Raw genomic sequence first — 21,727 nt, 5'->3', positions numbered from 1 at the left:
GGCCCTTTAATAGTACCCCCAAATAACGGACTAAACTAAAGGAAATGTCTACTTAAGGTCCCCATACATCTAAAGGCCCTATTACATGGAACGATTATAAGCCGTATTCGGACGATAATCATTCCGTGTAATAGGAGGCAACGATCAGCCGACATGAACGATGTCGGCTGATCGTTGCAGTAGTTTGTCTTTCAACTTGTTGAAAGACAAACAGTTTAGATAGCAATGATCTGCTACAAGAGGCGGTAGCAGAACGCCGCTATCCTTTATGGGCTGCCCGGACAATCTAGCGATAACCCGGTAAGCCCCCCCACAGCTCCCTGCGGCCTCCCCTGCACTTACCCGCTGGCTGTCGGGGCGTGTAATAGCGGTGGCAGCGAGCAGGGAACAAGGAGCAAACGAGCGTTGACAGTGCTCGTTTGCTCCTCTATGTTGCCCCGTGTAATAGGGGCTTTTGACTTTGATCGGCCAAACCTGCCGATCCCGGTGGATTCAGCCATTAATGTAGGGTGTATGGGGCCACCCTGAACAACCACCAAGAGATGATGTTGGCGGTGGATGGAAAATCACAGCCAATAATTTGTCTAGAGAGAGAAAACTACAGCTAGAGCGCTCCTGCGGTGGTAACCCCTCCCCGTAGAGGACTCAGGAACCCTCTGCTGTGCTGAATGTTCCTGTGTATGGGTGGACTGGCAGCCGTCAGTTGTTTAAAGTGTTTGGGGGCCTTTAGAGACAAAAGCCTCACCTTTGGATGTCATGGTAAGGTGGGTCAGCTAGTAGATTGGATGTTTTAATGGCAGGCATATTATGTGCTCTGTAAATCTCAATGACCACTTTCACTGTTGATAGTGGGCCTTCTTTGCCACACATGCTGTACACCTGTTAGGAACATTTTGCCTTGGCATCCTAGATCAATAGCAAAAGAAGAGCTAGGACTCCACATGGCAGATTGACAGATCATGTCCTGGGACTGTATGTTCTAATGTCTAAGTTACCAGCTTGGCATTGTTCTGGAAGTCCCAGAACATTGCATGCTGACCCTTGGGGTCACAGAACATTGACACACTGACAGGGACTCCTCATTCATTGTCATACAATACCTGAGACACAGGACAGTGACATGCTGACACTTGGGGTACAGGACAATGACACCGACACTTGGGATACAGGACAATGACACACTGACTCTTGGGGTACAAGGCAGTAACATATTGACACATGAGGTACAGGATAATAACACTGACACTTGGGGTACAGGACATTAACACACTGACACTTAGGGTACAGGACAATGACAAGCTGAGACTTGGGGTACAGGATAATGACACCCTGGCATTTCAGTTACAGGACAGTGACACCTTGACACTTGGGGTACAGGACAGTGACACGCTGACACCAGTTACAGGACAATGACACACTGACACTTGCGTTATAGGACAGTGACACACTAACACTTGCGTTATAGGACAATGACACACTAACACTGGGGGGGGGGGTCAGCACAATGTGATATTTCGGATAACCTATAGCTCTGCAATTCTTAGTCTGTTTCTCATATCTTATATTTACCTATATTTTCACTTCTGTTAATGTTCAATAGATTTAACATTAGGTCCCTGACCGGTGGACACCGTGCAAATATTTCGGGGCCATTCTGCAGCATGTGACCTTCTGTGCTATAGAACATGGGTGTATCCCATGTACCCAATGACTGGGGGGGGGGGGGCTAGGAATGAAAATTCTCTCTGCTTAGGCTTCCATACATTTCAATGGCATTACTATGAGAATGGGGGGCTGATGTTGTCATGTATGCCCAATACTGCAGGATTAATATATGGTCACTGTGCATTATGGGAAAATCACTGTGCCAGTATTTCTATTACATAATCACTTTATGAGCGCCAGTCACTTAGCAAACACTGAACGTTTCCTTAGTTAACCCCGCATAAACTCTGACACTATTACACGCTAAATTAATATTTACTTACAGGTATAACACCTGGCGGTCCAGGCCTTATCGAGACCATGGCTGTGTGTTGGATCAGTTCTCCTATATAAAGGAGGTTCCATATATATATATATATATATATATATGGATTTGCCAGTTTGATACAACAATTAATCTCAGGATCCCAGCAGCCGGACTGGAGTTCAATGAGATCCTCCATGGTAGGCTTACTGGCCATGTGACAGTCATCTAGTATAACCTCTGGTCTTATTCACTTATGGAAGGACCCATGAAAAAGATCTTGAAATCATGAGAAAGTAACCTAGAAAGTAAATTGGAGAATGGTGCTCAGCTGAGGGTGAGCCCACTGTTTTGATAGAGGGTAAAGGTCACTGAGCATCACTGACACTTAGGTTTCCTGTCCGATGACCCAGGTTGTGCGTCTTCCATTCCCTTCCTTGGAATATGCTTACAGGGGGCTTTGGGGCCATCAGGGCGAAATCATCTGTGATTATACCAGGCATCGACATTTAAAGTAAACTTCAACTTTAGGCTATGTTCACACAACATATTCTTTATGACAAGAACGTCCGTTGTTTTAATTGAAAATAACGGCAGTTCTTGCCATAAAAAAATGTGTTGTATTGAAGTCAATGCAAACATCGGCTGTTGTTCATACAATGTATTGAACAATGGCCACTGTCCTCTACCGCCGTGGAAATATTTGACATGTCAATTATTTCCATCCGTTCTGCATTGTTTTTAATGCAATTTTCAGTGCAACAATGGCTGTTGTGCATTACAGCCATGGAAATAATTAACATATCAATTATTTTGGCCCGTTCTGCATTGATTTCAATGCAGTTTTCAGAACAACAATGGCCGTTGTTCGTACCTTGTGTGAACACAGCCTTATAATGTTAATAATTTCTTTTGTATATATTAGCAACAAATCAATTTCTTTTACGTATTTTGTAGTAAATTTGGGTTTCTTAACAAATCCCACCTTAAAAAAGAAGGTAAAATGCCTTCACAAAATGACTTCACAGATCGGCTCTATTTGCATAACAGTCATCTGAGCTTCCACAATGCACTGCTCCCTGCTCACATAGAACCTGGCGGAATAAGTGGGGTATTCTTTCCAGTCTGACACAGTGCTCTCTGCTGCCACCTCTGTCCGAGACAGGAACTATCCAGAGCAGTACAGGTTTACTATGGGTTTTTACTACTGCTTTGGGCAATTCCTGTCTCGGACAGAGGTGGCAGCAGAGAGCACAGTGTCACACTGGAAAGAAATCACCACTTCCTGCAGGACACACAGCAGCTGATAAGTATGGGAAGATATGAGATTTTTGAATAGAAGTAAATTACAAATCTATATAACTTTCTGAAACCAGTTGACCCCTTTAAGATGTTGAGTAAAAGACCCTTAGAGGATGTCCATCTATCTATAGGATGATATATAATCCCAGGCTGGGGATTGGGAACCAGGCTTACAGTACAGTCTCACCCCATACCCTGGGATAAACTGTCCATTGACTTTGATCTTATAATATGTCGGTCAGGCTTCATTAACCCATTTCACACCTTACTGAGTCCAAGGTGCTACATCTCTTCACTGTCAGTGCAGAGTTACAATCCCATTTGCATTTCCCATTGCACCAGACACAACATTAACCCTTTTTTCCCCCATTACAGCTGTACAGAATGAACGAGACCGGATAAGCACGCGGAGGTCAAGCTATGAAGACAACAGCCTGCCGTCCATCAATGTCCTAATCCAGGCGGAAGTCTTATCACAACAGGTAAAATGCTAAATGCAATTATACTAGAGTTGTCAGATGTAGCAGAGCTGTGGTTGTTGTTTCATACTAGTCACTATAATAATATCACTTTATGTGACATAGGGCTGCAATATCAAACACAGCCTGTAGACAAGAGTGGAGCTGTTCCTTGTAAAAGAGCATTTTCTTTAAATCCCTTTAAAGCCCTTTAAAATTTTCTAATATGTAAAATCTATTGTCAAGTATCCTATGATTCCAAAAAAAATAGAGAAGGGTATATTAGTCTTGAATCCTATATTATTTAGAGAAAAGAACAAATTAAGGGTCTTGTTCTCTATAGGTTCGGAGAGTCCATTGATAGGAACAGTGCAGTACTTAATTTCTCCTGAGGGGGAGCTGTTGGTAAATTTAGCACACAGATTATATCACATTGTTAGAGGTCACAGCAGCAGAACAACCTGTAATACAGAAAGGGGGCTACAGAGATGTAATGGTCAGTAGCAGTAGCTTGGTGAACACCCCAGGGCCCATAGTAAAGTTAATCCACCCCTGGAAATGGTCGGCCATGATATTGTAAGCTAGCTGTCTACATAGTGACATTTATCCTATATAGACCTTCTGTTTGCTTTCTGTATCTCCCGCTTGAGATAAGTAAATGAGTGACCGGGCCGCCTCTGGATCAGACCTCATTGTGCGGGTCATGGCTTATTGATTAGTAATCCTTGTTTTTCCAGGCTGTTTGTTTAAACCTGTGTCACTGAGCGCACTGATTGATCAGGACAGAGCAGTGAGAATGGGAGACAAGGACCGGTCTATAGCCAGCAGCACAGAGCACTGGTTCCAGATCTACCTCATATGTAAACTGGTGGGGGGGGGGGATGTTCAGATTGTACTGATCAATGGCAGAAACAGGAGCTTCTTCAATGTAGGTAGATAGATAGATAGATAGATAGATAGATAGATAGATAGATAGGAGATAGATAGATAGATAGATAGATAGATAGATAGATAGATAGATATGAGAGATAGATATATCTGATAGATAGATAGATAGATAGATAGATAGATAGATAGATAGATAGATAGATAGATAGATAGATAGATATGAGAGATAGATAGATAGAGAGATAGATAGGACATACATAGATAGATAGATAGATAGATATGAGAGATAGATAGATAGATAGATAGATAGAGAGATAGATAGATAGATAGATATGAGAGATAGATAGATAGATAGAAAGATAGATAGATATGAGAGATAGATATGAGAGATAGATATGAGAGATAGATATGAGAGATAGATAGAGAGATATGAGAGATAGATAGATGATAGATAGATAGATAGATAGATATTAGAGATAGATAGATAGATAGATAGATAGATAGATAGATAGATAGATAGATAGATGATAGATAGATAGATAGATATTAGAGATAGATAGATAGATAGATAGATAGATGATAGATAGATAGATAGATAGATAGATATTAGAGATAGATAGATAGATAGATAGATAGATATAGATAGATAGATAGATATGAGAGATAGATATGAGAGATAGATATGAGAGATATGAGAGATAGATAGATAGATATGAGAGATAGATAGATAGATAGATAGATAGATAGATAGATAGATAGATAGATAGATAGATAGATATGAGAGATAGATAGATAGATAGATATGAGAGATAGATATGAGAGATAGATATGAGAGAGAGATAGATAGATAGATATGAGAGATAGATAGATAGATAGATAGATAGATAGATAGATAGATATGAGAGATAGATAGATAGATAGATAGATATGAGAGATAGATAGATAGATAGATATGAGAGATAGATATGAGAGATAGATATGAGAGATAGATAGATAGATAGATAGATATGAGAGATAGATATGAGAGATAGATATGAGAGATAGATAGATAGATAGATATGAGAGATAGATATGAGAGATAGATATGAGAGATATGAGAGATAGATAGATAGATAGATAGATAGATAGATAGAGAGATAGAGAGATAGATAGATAGATAGATAGATAGATAGATATGAGAGATAGGGTGCGTTTACACAGAGAGATTTATCTGACAGATTTTTTAAGCCAAAGCCAGGAACAGGTCATAAAGGAAAGACTGAGATTTCTACTCTTTTCAAATCCATTCCTGTCTTTGGCTTCAAAAATCTGTCAGATAAATCTCTCTGTGTAAACGCACCAATAGAGATAGATAGATAGATACGGGTAAACATAGTGTAAGGTGAAACTGGCTCGCAAATGGCCGTTTTGCGAATAAATATTCGCATCTGGCCATTTTCCGCCCGCTGCACCAGGGGCGAGCGGGAAGTGTGTGTGGAGGGGGTGGAACAGGGGTGCGGACTCTGGGTCCGCTTAATTTATCATTTTTCTCACAGAAAAATCATAAGGAAACTCATGCCAGCTCTCAGCTGGCGAAGGTTTGCTCGGCGCACACACTGGTGCGCACAGGATTTATGTAGAAGCAGTGCGCCTCTACATAAATAAGCGTACTGTCGGCACTGCAGGGACATTTTTAGGCCCGGCGCAGAAAACACCAGAAAACCCCATAGTAAATGGCCTCTCTCTCTTACAGATAACATCATCGGTCTCCATGTTAAGTACAGACATCAGGGGGAAGAAGATTGCCAGTATCACAGACGTCTGCGATTCCATGAAACAACAGCTCCTGGTCCTTGTGGAATGGGCTAAATACATCCCAGCGTTCTGTGAACTTCCCCTAGATGATCAGGTGGGTTCACCTAGTTACATGGCTGTATTTACCAGTGTAGTTGATGACAGCCACTACAACTATGAGAGCCCATCACCACTTATATATAAGGTGCTGTCACTCAGTGATGACTATAGAAAATTAGGCTGGGTCCACACTACGTTTTTCCTATCCGTTTAACGTATATGTTTTATGGAAAAACGGATGCAATTGTGTGCCATCCGTTTGGATCCATTTTTACATTGACTTCCATTATAAAAAAAAAAGAATCAAAACGGATGCTTTGTTTTTTTTTAACATATTTAAAAATAGGGTTGACTACGTTTTTCTGTATGTTAAAAGTAACCAAATAAAAACAGATAAGTTGAACGTAGTGTGAATCCAGCCTTAAATGTGGTGTTAGGCCATGTTCACACAGTGTAAAAATAAGGGCAAAATACATCTGTATTAGGACAAATACGGCCTGAAAAAATCATCATATACTTTATTTCAGGCCGTACGGACGTATTTTGCCCTTATTTTTACGTTGTATGAACATGGCCTTATGCTGTATTGTTGCATTGTCTGCAATCTGCATTATTCCATTTTTGTGACATCACAGTGTGCATTTTCCCCTGTGTTGTGGCATCACTATGTGCATTATCGCAGTACTATGACAATACTGTGTGCATTATGCCAGCCCTTTGACATTACTTTGTGCTCTATTCATGTAGTGTGACATTACTGTGTACATTATCCCTGTACTGTGACATTATGTTGTGCATTATCCCTCTATAGTGACATCACTTCCTGTATTATCCTGTGGGCACTATCCAACTATTGTGGCATTACTGTGTGCATTATTCCATTACTGTAATGTCATAGTGAGAGTTATTCCTGTACTGACATCACTTTTATCTTTGAGCAGTAACCTGACTGTGTGCACTGTCCAACTATTCTGACACCACTGTATACTATATTCTGTACATTACTATGTGCATTATTCCTGTACTGAGGTATCATTGTGCACATTATCCCTGTACTGTGATATCACTCGTATTATTCCTGCACAATCACCTTTGTGGATCATCCAACCAATGTGACATTACTGTGTGCATTAGTGAGACAAAAATACTCTGCGTGGTGTATGCCAGTAGTATTAGGGCGGCCACCCCTTTTTCCATTGTCTTTCCTGCATGACTCTGTGGTATTTGTAATGACCACTACTGGCTGACACCCGTTCTCCAGGCCTGTCCTTCACAAGGCCGTCCAGCGCTTCACCCGTCCAGTCATTAACCTCTCTGTCCTCAGGAACCTTTGATGTTTAACCTGGGGACAGTAACAATGGTTAACAGAGTGAGAGATTCGGCTCATCCTATTCATTTTTAACTTCTTCTGTTGATGGCCAAGCTTTATTAAATCCTGGTTAAGGAACAACTTACTTGGGGCAAGCAAAGTCGCTCACTGCTACCGCCTAGTGTCCACAGGTGGGATGACTGACCTCATGGTGGGTCGCCTCATCAATCCAACACTATATCGCCTGACTGACAAGACAACTCTCTCTGCGCTTTCGTCGACTCACTTGAACTGTGTCATCTACATCAATCAGACTGAGCACTTTTTCTTACATTATAACTTTTTGTTCCTAGGTGGCGCTGTTACGTGCACATGCAGGCGAGCACTTACTTCTGGGAGCTGCAAAGAGGTCAATGATTTACAAGGATGTTTTACTCCTCGGTGGGTGACAATAACATAATAGTAATCTATCTATCTATCTATCTATCTATCTATCTAGGCAGGCAATGGGGTGATCTATTTACTGACTGTTTAATGTTTTGCTGACTTCTGGGATTTGTTAGAGTGACCCTCAATCTACTCAGAAATTTACAAACCAATGCAACATAGTGCCTTCTAGTGTCCCATACCTGAACAGTTCCCCTCCTACACTATTACCTGGACATCTCAGTCTCCAGGTTACTGTTTGTGACAAATACCGAGCTCTTGACATCATGTTTATGGCATGTCGTTAAGATAGCAAACCCTGCAACACCCCCAGATAATGGGAGACATCATTATGTGTTAAACATTAGTGACCCTGCGCTGATAAGCAGCCCACTCACCATAGGAAAGGCCAGACTCATCAAGACGTCTACATACAAGGGGCTGCCGCTACACTGGCCTTATAGATTTATGATGTAGCGGCTATATATCGATGATTACGTCTGTATACGGCCCTTCTGATGATTATGGAAAATCTAGATGATAGGAACTGAATTAGATTATATAGAACATACTAAAGATAAAGTCCTATATTAGCAAAAAGCTTATTTCTTCCATCGATACCAAGATCGAAATAACTTTTAAGTATTTGAGTTATGAAGTTAGAAAACTTCCAATGGGTTATGGGTGCAGTGACTGCTCTAGTAGATGCTGTCACTCAGGTTTTCAAGACCCCCAAATGGCATTGAAGCCTAAACCGGGGGACAAACATAGATACATGAACTGTTCTGAATAGTTCTGCTCAGATTTCTCTTGTTGATCCAGGACAGCAGTCACTGGGGACTTGCCATCCATGAGTTCTTAGAGTTTTTGGAGAACATGTGCTATACAGTTCACATCCCTGTAGCTGTTCTCCTCCATTACTAAAATCACTCAGGATTCTTAAGTTTAAAAGGAGCAGTCACTAGGACCTTCACATCCCTATACTTGTTGCCCTCCATTACCAGTCACCAAAAGAGCTCAAGGAGAGCAGTGACTAGGACTTTCACATCCCCGAAGCTGATCTCCATGACCTGTCACTTCCTTGATTCTTATAGATCCAGGAGAATAGTCACTAGGGTCTTCACATCCCTGAAGCTGATCTCCATGACCAGTAACTCTCCTTAAAGGTCTTTGAGAGTATTCACAAGGAGATTAGTTTACCCACAGCTGTTGACTATAATTCAATTAATCCATTCTATATTTTATCACAGGTAATGACCGCGTGGTGCCAAGAAACTGTTCAGAACTTGAAGTGGGACGGGTGGCAGTCAGGATCCTCGATGAGTTAGTTCTTCCATTCCAGGACCTCCAGATCGACGACAATGAATACGCTTGCCTCAAGGCTATCATATTTTTTGATCCTGGTAAGTGCAATGCTCGGCTTGTGAACTCTTAATTCTTAAAAAAAGAAGGTTATTCAATCAGATTCCAACCTTACTTATACAATGATGTATTCTTGTCTTTCTCATGTTTCCAGATGCCAAAGGATTAAGTGACCCCACAAAAATCAAGAGGATGAGGTACCAGGTCCAGGTCAGCCTGGAAGACTACATCAACGACCGGCAGTACGACTCTCGGGGAAGGTTCGGGGAACTGCTCCTGTTGCTGCCAACCCTGCAGAGCATTACATGGCAGATGATCGAGCAGATCCAGTTTGTCAAACTCTTTGGAATGGCCAAGATTGATAACTTACTGCAGGAGATGCTATTAGGAGGTCAGTACACCTTCAAGGGTGGGGAAATCCTAAACCAGAAATTATGATTAGGTAGCATACAAACACAACCTCTTTCATCAAGTTGTCAAAAAATTTTTGAGGTCAGTCTATTCGTTATAGTTCACAACCAATGCAGATGCCTTTTTTAGGGGTTGTTGCTGGTGAAAGGGACTAGCTCTGTGCATAAGTGCATGGCGGCCTTATTGCTTGTCATTTTACCATGACTGACTGACTGGGCCCTTGAGCAACAGTGGGCTTCCGGATAGATCATGCTTGCCCAAATTGTTGCCCCGTCCCTAAACCACCAGACTCTGCAATCAGATAAAATCTTCCTATAATCCATCACTTTCCAATACCATGGGTGCATGAGGTAGATAACACTAGGGAGCAGGTGCCATGAGATATATATATATATATATATATAAGGATTTACCAATTTTATCATTTTATTTTGGCATATGACAGGTTCAGCGAATGAAGCCCCCCACTCCCATCACTCGCTTCACCCCCATCTTGTTCAGGAGCATCTAGCAACGAATGTCATAGTGGCCAATAGTGCCGTACCTGCCCAACTCCACAATGGACAGATGTGTGAGTATATGAAAGTCAGTCAGTCTTTTATACCAGTGCTCCTCAAACTGTAGCCCTCCATCTCATGTAAAACTACAACTTCCAGAATGTCCTGAGAGTCAAAGGCTGTCGGGGCATGCTGGGAACTGTAAATTTGCAACAGCTAGAAAACCACAGAATGGAGATCATCAATTTTTTTTTAGCCATTTTGATTGATATTGAACATATTTTGCTTTCCAGCCACCCCAGAGACCCCACAACCATCTCCACCAGCAGGCTCGGGGGCCGAGCAATATAAAATTGTCCACGGAGCCATCACTGCCTTACCCAAACAGCCGACTTCCATTCCACAACCCACCATCACCAAACAGGAAGCCATGTAACTTACCTACATGTAATAGGACTGGAAAAAAAATATGGACTAAAAGACTGGAAGCACAAAAAAAAGCCATAGCCACTGCCTGCAGAGACTAGAAACCGGGCCATCATGGCTGCCGCGCGACTCCTTCCGTCTAATATTTTTGTATAGTTTAACATTTTTGGATTTTTCTTTTTGTACCTTAGCATCTGGAACCTTTTATACATGGACATAGTCAATTACATAGATGCAGTATGTTGTATTTTTCTTGTGTACTAAGTCATTTTTGCCTATAAAGTGGACACGTTGCTTAGATCCTAGGAAGATGGCTTCTTCAAGCTGAGCCTTGTCATGTCTGTGAAGACCACACTGATGTTGGTTGGGTTAGCAAAATGTCAGCCTCTGCTGACATGGTCCAGATGATGTTCCAGAATTAGATGAAAACATTTTTTTGCAGAAATGGTCCCACTTTTATCCATAGGCCATGTCTGGTATTACACATTACAGCCATTCAGTTGCAATACCACACACAACCTATGAGTGGTGCTACATCTGAGAAAGCAAAAACACAGACCTATTATAATCCTGGTAAAACCATTCAAAGTAGAGACTTATGCATTTTTATAGGAAAAGTTATAATGCAATGAAAGGGGTTAATCAGATATCTGACGCTCCCTGTTCTCGATTTGCCTTTACATATGTCTGTGTGGCAAATTATATATTAGTCAAAACAGTTATTTATGCCTTATACTGTGAAATAGTCTTCCCAAATTGACCTCTGTATCGAAAACTACTGTTATTTTTACGTTTTGTTTGCATAGTGTAGTACTTTTTACAACCTACGGGTGGAGAGGTCTTCGCACTGACCAAAACTCCCTCTTTAGCACCACCACAGGCTGTTTTGAGTACTACAGTGTAGAATAGGTTGTGGATTTTTGATTAATATGTTTATTTGAGTAGGCTAAATATAAACTGTCCATTGTTTATATTGTATAATAATTTCACTGCCAAGAAATAGAATTATATATACACCATACAATGTTGTGTAAAATTATATAGGCGGGGCATCTGGCTGAGCATCATAGGGTCAGCGATTTGTCACCCTGTAACCACATCCAGCTACGTTGTACCACCGTGTAGATATGTGATATCCTCAGTAATTTATTTCCCCTCAATGAATGCACTGTGTAAATTATTTCTGTACATTTGACTGATTCCTGAAAATTTTACAATTTGTGAACTATCGTGGGTTTTATTAGAAAGGGACGTCATTCGGCCTCTTCCCACGTGTCCTTCCATTGAGTTCTATTAGAGGTTTGTATATTTTGTGTGTTCAGTAATTTACAGGAGAAGAATTTTCTTTTCCCGCTCATAGGTTGTCGTAAACAAATAAATGACATGTTTTGTATGGGAGTTGTCTGTGATTTCTTTTACCAATGTTGACACATATAATACATGAGCATTACTAAATATAACTCACACGTATGGACCTATCTACCAGTGTGCACACATATAATACATGAGCATTACTAAATATAACTCACACGTATGGACCTATATACCAGTGTGCACACATATACTGTAATACATGAGCATTACTAAATATAACTCACACGTATGGACCTATATACCAGTGTGCACACATATAATACATGAGCATTACTAAATAAAACTCACACGTATGGACCTATATACATATACACACACATAGATATGAACCAATATACCAATGTGCACACATATAATACATGAGCATTAATAAATATAACTTAGTATATATACACACGTATGGACCTATATACAAGTGTGCACACATATAATACATGAGCATTAATATATATAACTTGTTATGTATATATATATATATATAATATATATATATATATATATATATATATATATATATACACACACATACACACACACCCACACACCCACACACAAACCTATACCAGTGTGCACACATATGATACATGCGAATTAATACATATAACTCAGTATATATATATATATATATATATGCAAACGCACACACACACAAACCTATCTACCAGTGTGCACACATATAATACATGAGCATTAATAAATATAACTCAGTATATATTCACACACACATATGCACCTATATACCAATGTGCATACATACATAAGGACTACGAAATATAACTCATTATATACATATGCACATATGTGCACCTATATAACTCAGTATATACATATATACAAATGTGCACCTATTCGCCTATACAGGCATTGTAGCATCATGAGACAAAGGATAAAACTGTCGCTCAATATGAATAATATCAGTAATGATCTAAATAATCTGATAAATGGGGAGGGTCTGCTCTTGTTAGCATGACTGACTGTACAGCTCTTACTCTGCAGCGGCCACTGCAGGCAGAATGTAGTATTACATAGCACCTATTCAAATGAATGGACAAACAAACAGTCCATTGGAGATGCTCCTTTCAGCTTCTCTATCATCTAATAGATAGGACCCCTCCTCTATGACACCTATATAACCCAACAGAGAATATGTATGGGCCTCCTTGAATTCAAAATTTGTCACGACTTTTCCTATTAGACCCACTATGGCTCCGGCATAACAACTCCCATTGACCAACGTAATACTCCTATTATCTTTATAGCCCAGGAAAGCGATGTGAGCGTCGCATGTGCTGCAGCTGTAAACAACTTGCTGAAGTAAATAAGATGAAGACGTGGCAATGCTGATACAGCACAGATCAGGTGTTATCTTAACTGCAGAGTGACTACTAACTATCTGTAATAGCTGAGCCTTATCTACAGCCAGAACTTTATAGCACTGATGTCATTTCTTAAAGGGGTTGTCCATCATCATGAAAATGTAGCTTAAAGGGGTTTCCCGAACCTTTTAAATAATTAACTACTCTTTAGATTGTGTTTTTGCTCCTGCTTCACTCATTACTTGGGTCACCTTAAAGTTTTTTTTTTATCATGTAGGTGTGTCAAATGACCTCAGCCACTAGTCGTTGACCAAAGCTTCACTGTTGAAGACACAATACTGAGATGGCCAGATGTTAAAGGGCTATTCCCATTTTATAAAGTGATAACTAGAAATAAGTAAGACTTAATTTCACTCAGAATTTCCCACCAAAATTCAGATTTATCTGAGTTGGAATTTTCTGGGATTCGTTTTGGGTATATAGGATACAGGAGCAGGGACGCCTGTTATAGACAGGAGTCCCTGCTCCTTTATGATGAGTGGTGAAAGTCTATTGTCAACCACAAGTGAGTGCTGTATGCATAGACACTTATTTCATCCAAATGAGTGTGGCGGCATATAGGGGAAGATTTATCAAACATGGTGTAAAGTGAAACTGGCTCAGTTGCCCCTAGCAACCAATCAGATTCCACCTTTCTTTTTCTAAAGAGTCTGTGAGAAATGAAAAGTGGAATCTGATTGGTTGTTAGGGGCAAATGAGCCAGTTTCACTTTACACCAAGTTTGATAAATCTCCCCCATAGTGTATACCTTACAATTCAGTACCTACAGGAACAAGGACTCTTTTTAACATGAGTCCCTGCTCCTGTACACTGAGCAGCAAGGCTTACACTGTATATCACCCTACAGAGATAACACACAAAGCTCCAGTATTATAAATGGCACATAGTAGGCGGTGCAGATACACATTTTGGGGCCCAGTTATGCCTCTACACTAAAAACTTATCCTGACTTATCCTGAGATACAGCCTAGGAGTCTAGTATCAGTATAGACAAATCTCCAGTGTAATAATGACATTTGTATCAGATATTGATCAAGCGCCCGTGCATCTGATGCCACTATACCACTGGTCTATGACGCCAGTTGTGCCATTTGCTTTTAATTACAGTCCAACATGTTCATTACATGCTTTCCTACAACCATTGTGCTGACTCAAATGGTGTAAGTCAATAAGTTATCTCACATTTCTCACCCCGGGCACAGAATGGCCCATTGTACCAGAAACATTAACATGGCGGAGTTAGCTGGTTAATGAGGTGCAGGATTAACACGTTCTCTGCAATGTTTAATGGTTATTACAGATGGCTGATCTTCTCACATTCCACCCATGGCAGAGGTATCACCTGTGGTACCAGGGCCCCATCATTTACACTATTGGGGTGCTCTTATATTGTTCTCCTGCATGTGTAAAATTGGGGTTTTCATGCCGCCATATGGCCAAAACATGTAACATAATTGTCCTCATAAAGTCTTTATTTTGAATGGAAGTGGAGGTGCTGGGAAGCTGCCAACAATGGGGAAGGACACAGCTTAGGCATTGGGTGGCATCTGTGGCAGACAATGCATTGGGTCATCGTTATAAGACACACACTGTTATGGGGGGTCTTATGGCTGACACACACACACTGTTATGGCCCTGTGACTGACACACAGTTATGGGGGTATCTTTGGCTCTTGCAAACTGTTATGGGGCCCTGTGTCTGGCACACATTGTTAAAGGGGTGCTGTGGCTATCACACGATGTTATGGGGGCCCTGTAGCGGTAACACACGGTTATTATGGGGATCTTATGGCTGTCACACACTGTTATGGGGTCCCTGCGGATGTTGCACACTTACGGGGGTTTTATGGCTGACACACAGTGTTATGGGGGTCTTATGGCTGGAACAGTGTTTCACACAAAATTAAATTTTCGCAAAAACACCAAAAAAACATAGCATTTTTCTTTAAGTTAGCCGTAATTCAATGGTATTTTATGAAATGCCATATATGCTTGAGGTTTTTATCCGGCGTTCTTTTTGGCTTTGTGGCAGTTTATCCAAAACTCAGCATGCTGAGACTTTGGCATTTTTTTTCTGCAAACTGTGGTGTTTCTTTACTATAGAGTTTTTCTGGCATTTTTCTGGAGGACAGTAAAAAAATACCAAACAAGCTGTGTGTGAAGCTGCAGTGTCCCAGAACATGCAGACTACTACTCCTATTATGGCCATTTCTATTGCTGTGTCAATGCCTGTTCTGGTAAGTGTTTGCACTGCAACTGCTGCTGGTTTTCCCCTAGTATTCTCTAGTAATGTGCATTCTCATGTGTATTCTCATGTATTCCTGTGTATTATTACAGTGTACAGTGGTATGCATGGCTGTTGATCACGTGACCGTGCCAGTGCCCTGTAACCATGGTTCCTCCAATGGCCGACTAGCTCTGGCCAGGAGCAACCATGTGACCTCCCACTTCCTCCTAACAAGTTGGTCTTCCCCCTGCTTCCAAGCAAGGAGGATGTGTGTCGTCCCTCTCCTGCCTCAGAGGAGTTGGGCTTCTTCTCTGCAGCTCCCACTTCACCACTAGAAGTGTGGATCAGGTGCTCTGCTATATTCAAGTCTTCGGCTGTATCTGCCTGCTCAAGTGTCCGGAGTCTTCTCTCTCATCTGGGTGTCATTCCGTTATCTCTCCTCATCGCTACAAGGATTCACAGCAAGTATTATTCTCAGGCTAATCCACCCAGCAACGCTATTTCTCTCATACTCCTACTCCCATCATCCGGCACGTATTCTCACAGCCTATGCAGCACCACTCCTGCTTTATTTGTCAAAGCCTGCTATATACCCGGTTGCATCCGGACAGAACTGTTGCTACTAGTTACCTCATCTATAATAAAACCGCTGTTACTGAACCCTGGCATTGGTGTCCACTAACTGGTGCCCTGACTAGGTGCAGCGAAGAATCGCATGCCCATCATCACCCGCAGATTCCACAGACCGGCCCTACAGCTGTCCTCAGGCCTATACCGTGACAAGTATAACCCCTGCAGCTGCCCCGGTCATTGCCCGCTCATAACACCAGCACTGTGGAAGTGGCCCCCAGGGGCCAGGGCATCGCATTTTTGGCGTCACGAACAGGATACAGACTGTGTTGTGCCAACTGTCAGTGTCCCCAGAACTGTACTGCTACTCCCCCCCAGAGACTTTGCCGATTACTATGGGGGTGATCGAAGTGTTTGGGCCCTAAACTGTACACAAGATGGCCGCCTTATTCTTCAATTTCTGGCTGCGCCATACCCCGGTGAGGAGGGGGTTAACAGCCATGCTGCCAAAGCGCGGGAATCGCCCGGCGCCATAGACTTTCCATTGACTGCTCCTGGTTGCTGCCTGGGCCGGATGACGTCACTGTTGCTGGGCAGATTCTGGAACCTGATCCTCCAGCCTGGCGCTCCTCCCCTTCCTGCTACAAGTTCCGGCCAGAGCGTGACAAGATGGCGGCCCCCGAGAAACGTTTGCCTGCAGCCGCAGCACCAGTGATGCCGGAGCTGCCGGGGAGCAATCCTGCCTGCCTGCTAGCACCGCTCCCATCCTACAGCGACACCAGCTGGGGCGCTGTCCCGTCGGATGACAGAAGTCTTCGCGGGCCTTCATCCCGACCTCTGCTGATCAGACTGAGGGGACCATACCTGAGACCAGCATTCCTCCGGGACCCGGTCACTCCATCCCCGCTGGTACTATTCCTATGCCCGCAGCTGCCACAGGGGTGCAGTTCCTCATCGGCTTCTCCCGTCTCTCCGGCTACAAGGAAGAGCCTCCAGACTCGCAGCTCACCCAGGCTGAGGAGGACTCCCCAGACGAGATGGACACTGCTCCAGTGTCCCCGGAGAGCACCCTGGATCCAGAGGAGGTCCAAAAGGCTGCCATTCTGCATGCCTGGCGTCACCAGCTCCAAGCCCTCTGGGAGCATCATCGGGCAGAGGTCATGGCCGCCAACGGGGAAGCCTCGGTTGCTATCTGGCAGCCGACTGATCCTCCACACCCCGGGCAAGAGTAAGCTTCTCTGAGAAGCTAGGCCGACATGGCCGTCCTAACTGTTCTCACTGTAACTGTTCATATGACTGTTTTGTTTCAGGTTCCTGCTATGCAACGTTTAAGGTTCGTGCCTGGTCCTCCTGACCAAGTTCCCTGTACTTACCAGCCATGAGCTGATGGACACTTACAATAACAAAAGGTTCTCTAGTGCCTGTCCCAGAGCCTTTTACATGGACGATGTTCCAATTGCCTAAAAGAGACTCTACCTAACAGAGACACTTAACCCATTCCTTCCTAATGCACTTTCCTGTGATTGTGTGTTCCACACAGGGTATTATTGCACTTATTTCATTATTGCATTTTTTTTTCTACTATGGCATTTCAGTGTTATCAAAGTCTTTGTATTTCCTCCTCTGAGTAAGCACAAGGTTACTTAGATAGCCTCAGAGTAGAGTGCCTCTTTTGTAAAACAGTATATTTTTCCAGTGTCTAAGTCAGATAGCTCCTCCTCTGAGTAAGAGAAGTCAGTTTACATATACCTCAGAGAAAGCCTAGTTTATGTAGGAGTGTATTTTCTCATCCAGTCTCATTATTGTCTATATTATCTCTATAGCTGGAAAGATTTAGTTGAGCCAGTTCGTATGCAGATTTTTCTCAGATTTTCATTCAGATTTCTCTCAGATTTTCATTCAGATTCATATGAGCCAGTTCTCCTCAAGACCTCGCAGTATTTGTTGTCTTTTGTGTTTCCCTTCCTTTTTGTTTCCAGTATTTGTTCGCCTCCGTCTTGTCCCAACACAGTAGTTATCACACATAGTCATACCTAACCTTCACACTTGTCCATACATATCGCACTTTGGATATCTTTTCGTGTGTTTGGCCTGTGGAGTGCTTGTGTGTGTGATTGAGTGGTATGAAAGGGAGCTCCCCATGTATGTTTGCTTTTATTATTTTGTTCTTTTCTCTTCCAGGTATCCAAGACACTACTCAGACACGCCAAGGTAGTACACAGGTCTTCACAGTTCTCTTTTCCAGTAGGGTAACACATTTAACAGAAAACCTACTGTCTAACTGGCTGGAATATTGAGGGTCACCCGCCAGCAGTTGAGTTGTCCTGGCTTACATGTCAGATGGTTCACGCACTAGCTACCTGGTCGCCAGAGTATGTTAGGCACCCCTAGGTGAAGTCCTGCCACTAGGGTTTCTCATTCTCTCTTCTCACCTGTGCCTTGGGCGTGGGAAACACATACCTCATCACACTCACTCTCATCATTCATTCCTGTTGTTTGATTGTCCAGTCTATTCATGTTTGCTGCCTTCTAGATTCGCCGAGGTCGGCTCAAATTTGCAAGGGAGGTATGCAGTGTCCCAGAACATGCAGACTACTACTCCTATTATGGCCATTTCTCTTGCTGTGTCAATGCCTGTTCTGGTAAGTGTTTGCACTGCAACTGCTGCTGGTTTTCCCCTAGTATTCTCTGGTAATGTGCATTCTCATGTGTATTCTCATGTATTCCTGTGTATTATTACAGTGTACAGTGGTATGCAAGGCTGTTGATCACGTGACCGTGCCAGTGCCCTGTAACCATGGTTCCTCCAATGGCTGACTAGCTCTGGCCAAGAGCAACCATGTGACCTCCCACTTCCTCCTAACAAGTTGGTCTTCCCCCTGCTTCCAAGCAAGGAGGATGTGTGTCGTCCCTCTCCTGCCTCAGAGGAGTTGGGCTTCTTCTCTGCAGCTCCCACTTCACCACTAGAAGTGTGGATCAGGTGCTCTGCTATATTCAAGTCTTCGGCTGTATCTGCCTGCTCAAGTGTCCGGAGTCTTCTCTCTCATCTGGGTGTCATTCCGTTATCTCTCCTCATCGCTACAAGGATTCACAGCAAGTATTATTCTCAAGCTAATCCACCCAGCAACGCTATTTCTCTCATACTCCTACTCCCATCATCCGGCACGTATTCTCACAGCCTATGCAGCACCACTCCTGCTTTATTTGTCAAAGCCTGCTATATACCCGGTTGCTTCCGGAGAGACTGTTGCTACTAGTTAACTCATCTATAATAAAACCGCTGTTACTGAACCCTGGCATTGGTGTCCACTAACTGGTGCCCTGACTAGGTGCAGCGAAGAATCGCATGCCCATCATCACCGCAGATTCCACAGACCGGCCCTACAGCTGTGCTGCTCTCAGGCCTATACCGTGACAAGTATAACCCCTGCAGCTGCCCCGGTCATTGCCCGCTCATAACACCAGCACTGCGGAAGTGGCCCCCAGGGGCCAGGGCATCGCAAAGCCACCATAAGAAATCTGACGCATGCAGAAGTACTGGCACTTGGAAGCTGCTAGGAGCTGTCATTGGTGTGCAGATGGAAGCAGGACATGGCGGCAGCAGGGGTGCCCTTTCGGCAAGACGCAACTTCTTCAACCCCTGACTGAAGACTTGAGATGGACCTTGCAGTGTAGACAGGCAGGTTCCTCAGAGGTAGTTGCATCTCAGGTGTTTAGCACTGCATAGTTCTGGAACTTAGGCATAAAGAAATCAGGATCACAGCTCATTATCCGGGTGGGCTCTAGTCAGCCTTTGGAAGAAGACTCCCTCTGGTCCTGGATACTGCTGGCTCTTCTCACAGGAACACTGGAACAAAACTGACAGAAGAACTTGACTGACTACTGACAAGAACACCTAGGCCTGCTCTAAACATCCTTTTATGCTGCAGGGATTGAGCTTCCATTGGCGGAGAGAGGTAACTCAGAAGCCCATTGGGTCAGGGGAATGAGGAGATACAGGGACAGCTCTGATACCCTGAGAATGAGGTAGTGACCCAGACAGACCATCTCCACAAGCAGGTGGCAGCAGGACAATACCCAGGAACACAGTTAACCCTTCAGGTACTTTCAACATATGCTACATGTCAGTGAATTGAGCAGTGAAATACATAGTAAGTCAGATATGCACACACAGAATACCCCTGAGATGACGAATAAAGTGTTAGCAATGAATTGCCACCCTACTTATAGCACACTGCTATTGGGTTCTAAGGCTGGCACACACTGTTATAGGGGGCGTATGACTGGCACACTGTTATGGAGGCCCTGTGGCTGGTGCACACTGTTAGGAGGGTCTTATGGCTGGTACACACTGTCATAGTGGTCCTGTGGCTGGTGCACACTGTTATAGGGGTCTTATGACTGGCACACTGTTATGGAGGCCCTGTAGCTGACTCACACTGTTATAGGGGGTCTTATGACTGGCACACACTGTTATAAGGGTCTTATGACTGGCACACACTGTTATAAGGGTCTTATGACTGGCACACACTGTTATAAGGGTCTTATGACTGGCACACACTGTTATAAAGGTCTTATGACTGGCACACACTGTTATGGAGGCCCTGTAGCGTACTCACACTGTTATAGGGGTCTTATGACTGCCACATACTGTTATGGAGGCCCTGTGGCTGGTGCACACTGTTATGGAGGCCCTGTAGCTGACTCACACTGTTATAGGGGGTCTTATGACTGGCACACACTGTTATAAGGGTCTTATGACTGGCACACACTGTTATAAGGGTCTTATGACTGGCACACACTGTTATAAGGGTCTTATGACTGGCACACACTGTTATAAGGGTCTTATGACTGGCACACACTGTTATGGAGGCCCTGTAGCGTACTCACACTGTTATAGGGGTCTTATGACTGCCACATACTGTTATGGAGGCCCTGTGGCTGGTGCACACTGTTATTGGGGTCTTATGACTGGCACACTGTTATGGAGGCCCTGTGGCTGGTGCACACTGTTATTGGGGTCTTATGACTGGCACACTGTTATGGAGGCCCTGTGGCTGGTGCACACTGTTATAGGGGTCTTATGACTGCCACATACTGTTATGGAGGCCCTGTGGCTGGTGCACACTGTTATGGAGGCCCTGTAGCTGACTCACACTGTTATAGGGGTCTTATGACTGGCACGCACTGTTATAAGGGTCTTATGACTGGCACACACTGTTATGGAGGTCCTGTAGCTGACTCACACTGTTATAGGGGTCTTGTGACTGGCACACTGTTATGGGAAACTTGTGTATTA

General features: G+C 43.2%; 2 protein-coding genes across 7 annotated transcripts in view; both read left to right on the top strand.

Moving 5' to 3' along the window:
* HNF4A (hepatocyte nuclear factor 4 alpha) overlaps positions 1 to 12,274 on the top strand; it is an 83,479-nt gene extending 71,205 nt beyond the window's left edge. For 4 of the 5 annotated variants that reach the window (XM_069953617.1, XM_069953618.1, XM_069953616.1 and 1 more), the window contains 7 exons: positions 3,647 to 3,753; positions 6,350 to 6,505; positions 8,113 to 8,200; positions 9,436 to 9,588; positions 9,702 to 9,938; positions 10,404 to 10,529; positions 10,749 to 12,274. In XM_069953617.1, the coding sequence (XP_069809718.1) occupies positions 3,647 to 3,753; positions 6,350 to 6,505; positions 8,113 to 8,200; positions 9,436 to 9,588; positions 9,702 to 9,938; positions 10,404 to 10,529; positions 10,749 to 10,891 (1,010 nt within the window). In that variant the 3' untranslated portion in view covers positions 10,892 to 12,274. The remainder of the gene's footprint in view (positions 1 to 3,646; positions 3,754 to 6,349; positions 6,506 to 8,112; positions 8,201 to 9,435; positions 9,589 to 9,701; positions 9,939 to 10,403; positions 10,530 to 10,748) is intronic. The other variant, XM_069953620.1, reaches the window with a different exon arrangement.
* Positions 1 to 21,727, top strand: part of PKIG (cAMP-dependent protein kinase inhibitor gamma) — a 389,802-nt gene that overhangs the window by 241,546 nt on the left and 126,529 nt on the right. The gene's annotated exons all lie outside the window — the stretch shown is intronic.

The sequence above is a fragment of the Dendropsophus ebraccatus genome, chromosome 14, assembly GCF_027789765.1.
Source record: "Dendropsophus ebraccatus isolate aDenEbr1 chromosome 14, aDenEbr1.pat, whole genome shotgun sequence".
In the NCBI taxonomy this organism is placed as follows: Eukaryota; Metazoa; Chordata; class Amphibia; order Anura; family Hylidae; genus Dendropsophus; species Dendropsophus ebraccatus.
This window is presented reverse-complemented; position numbering and strand designations above follow the sequence as displayed.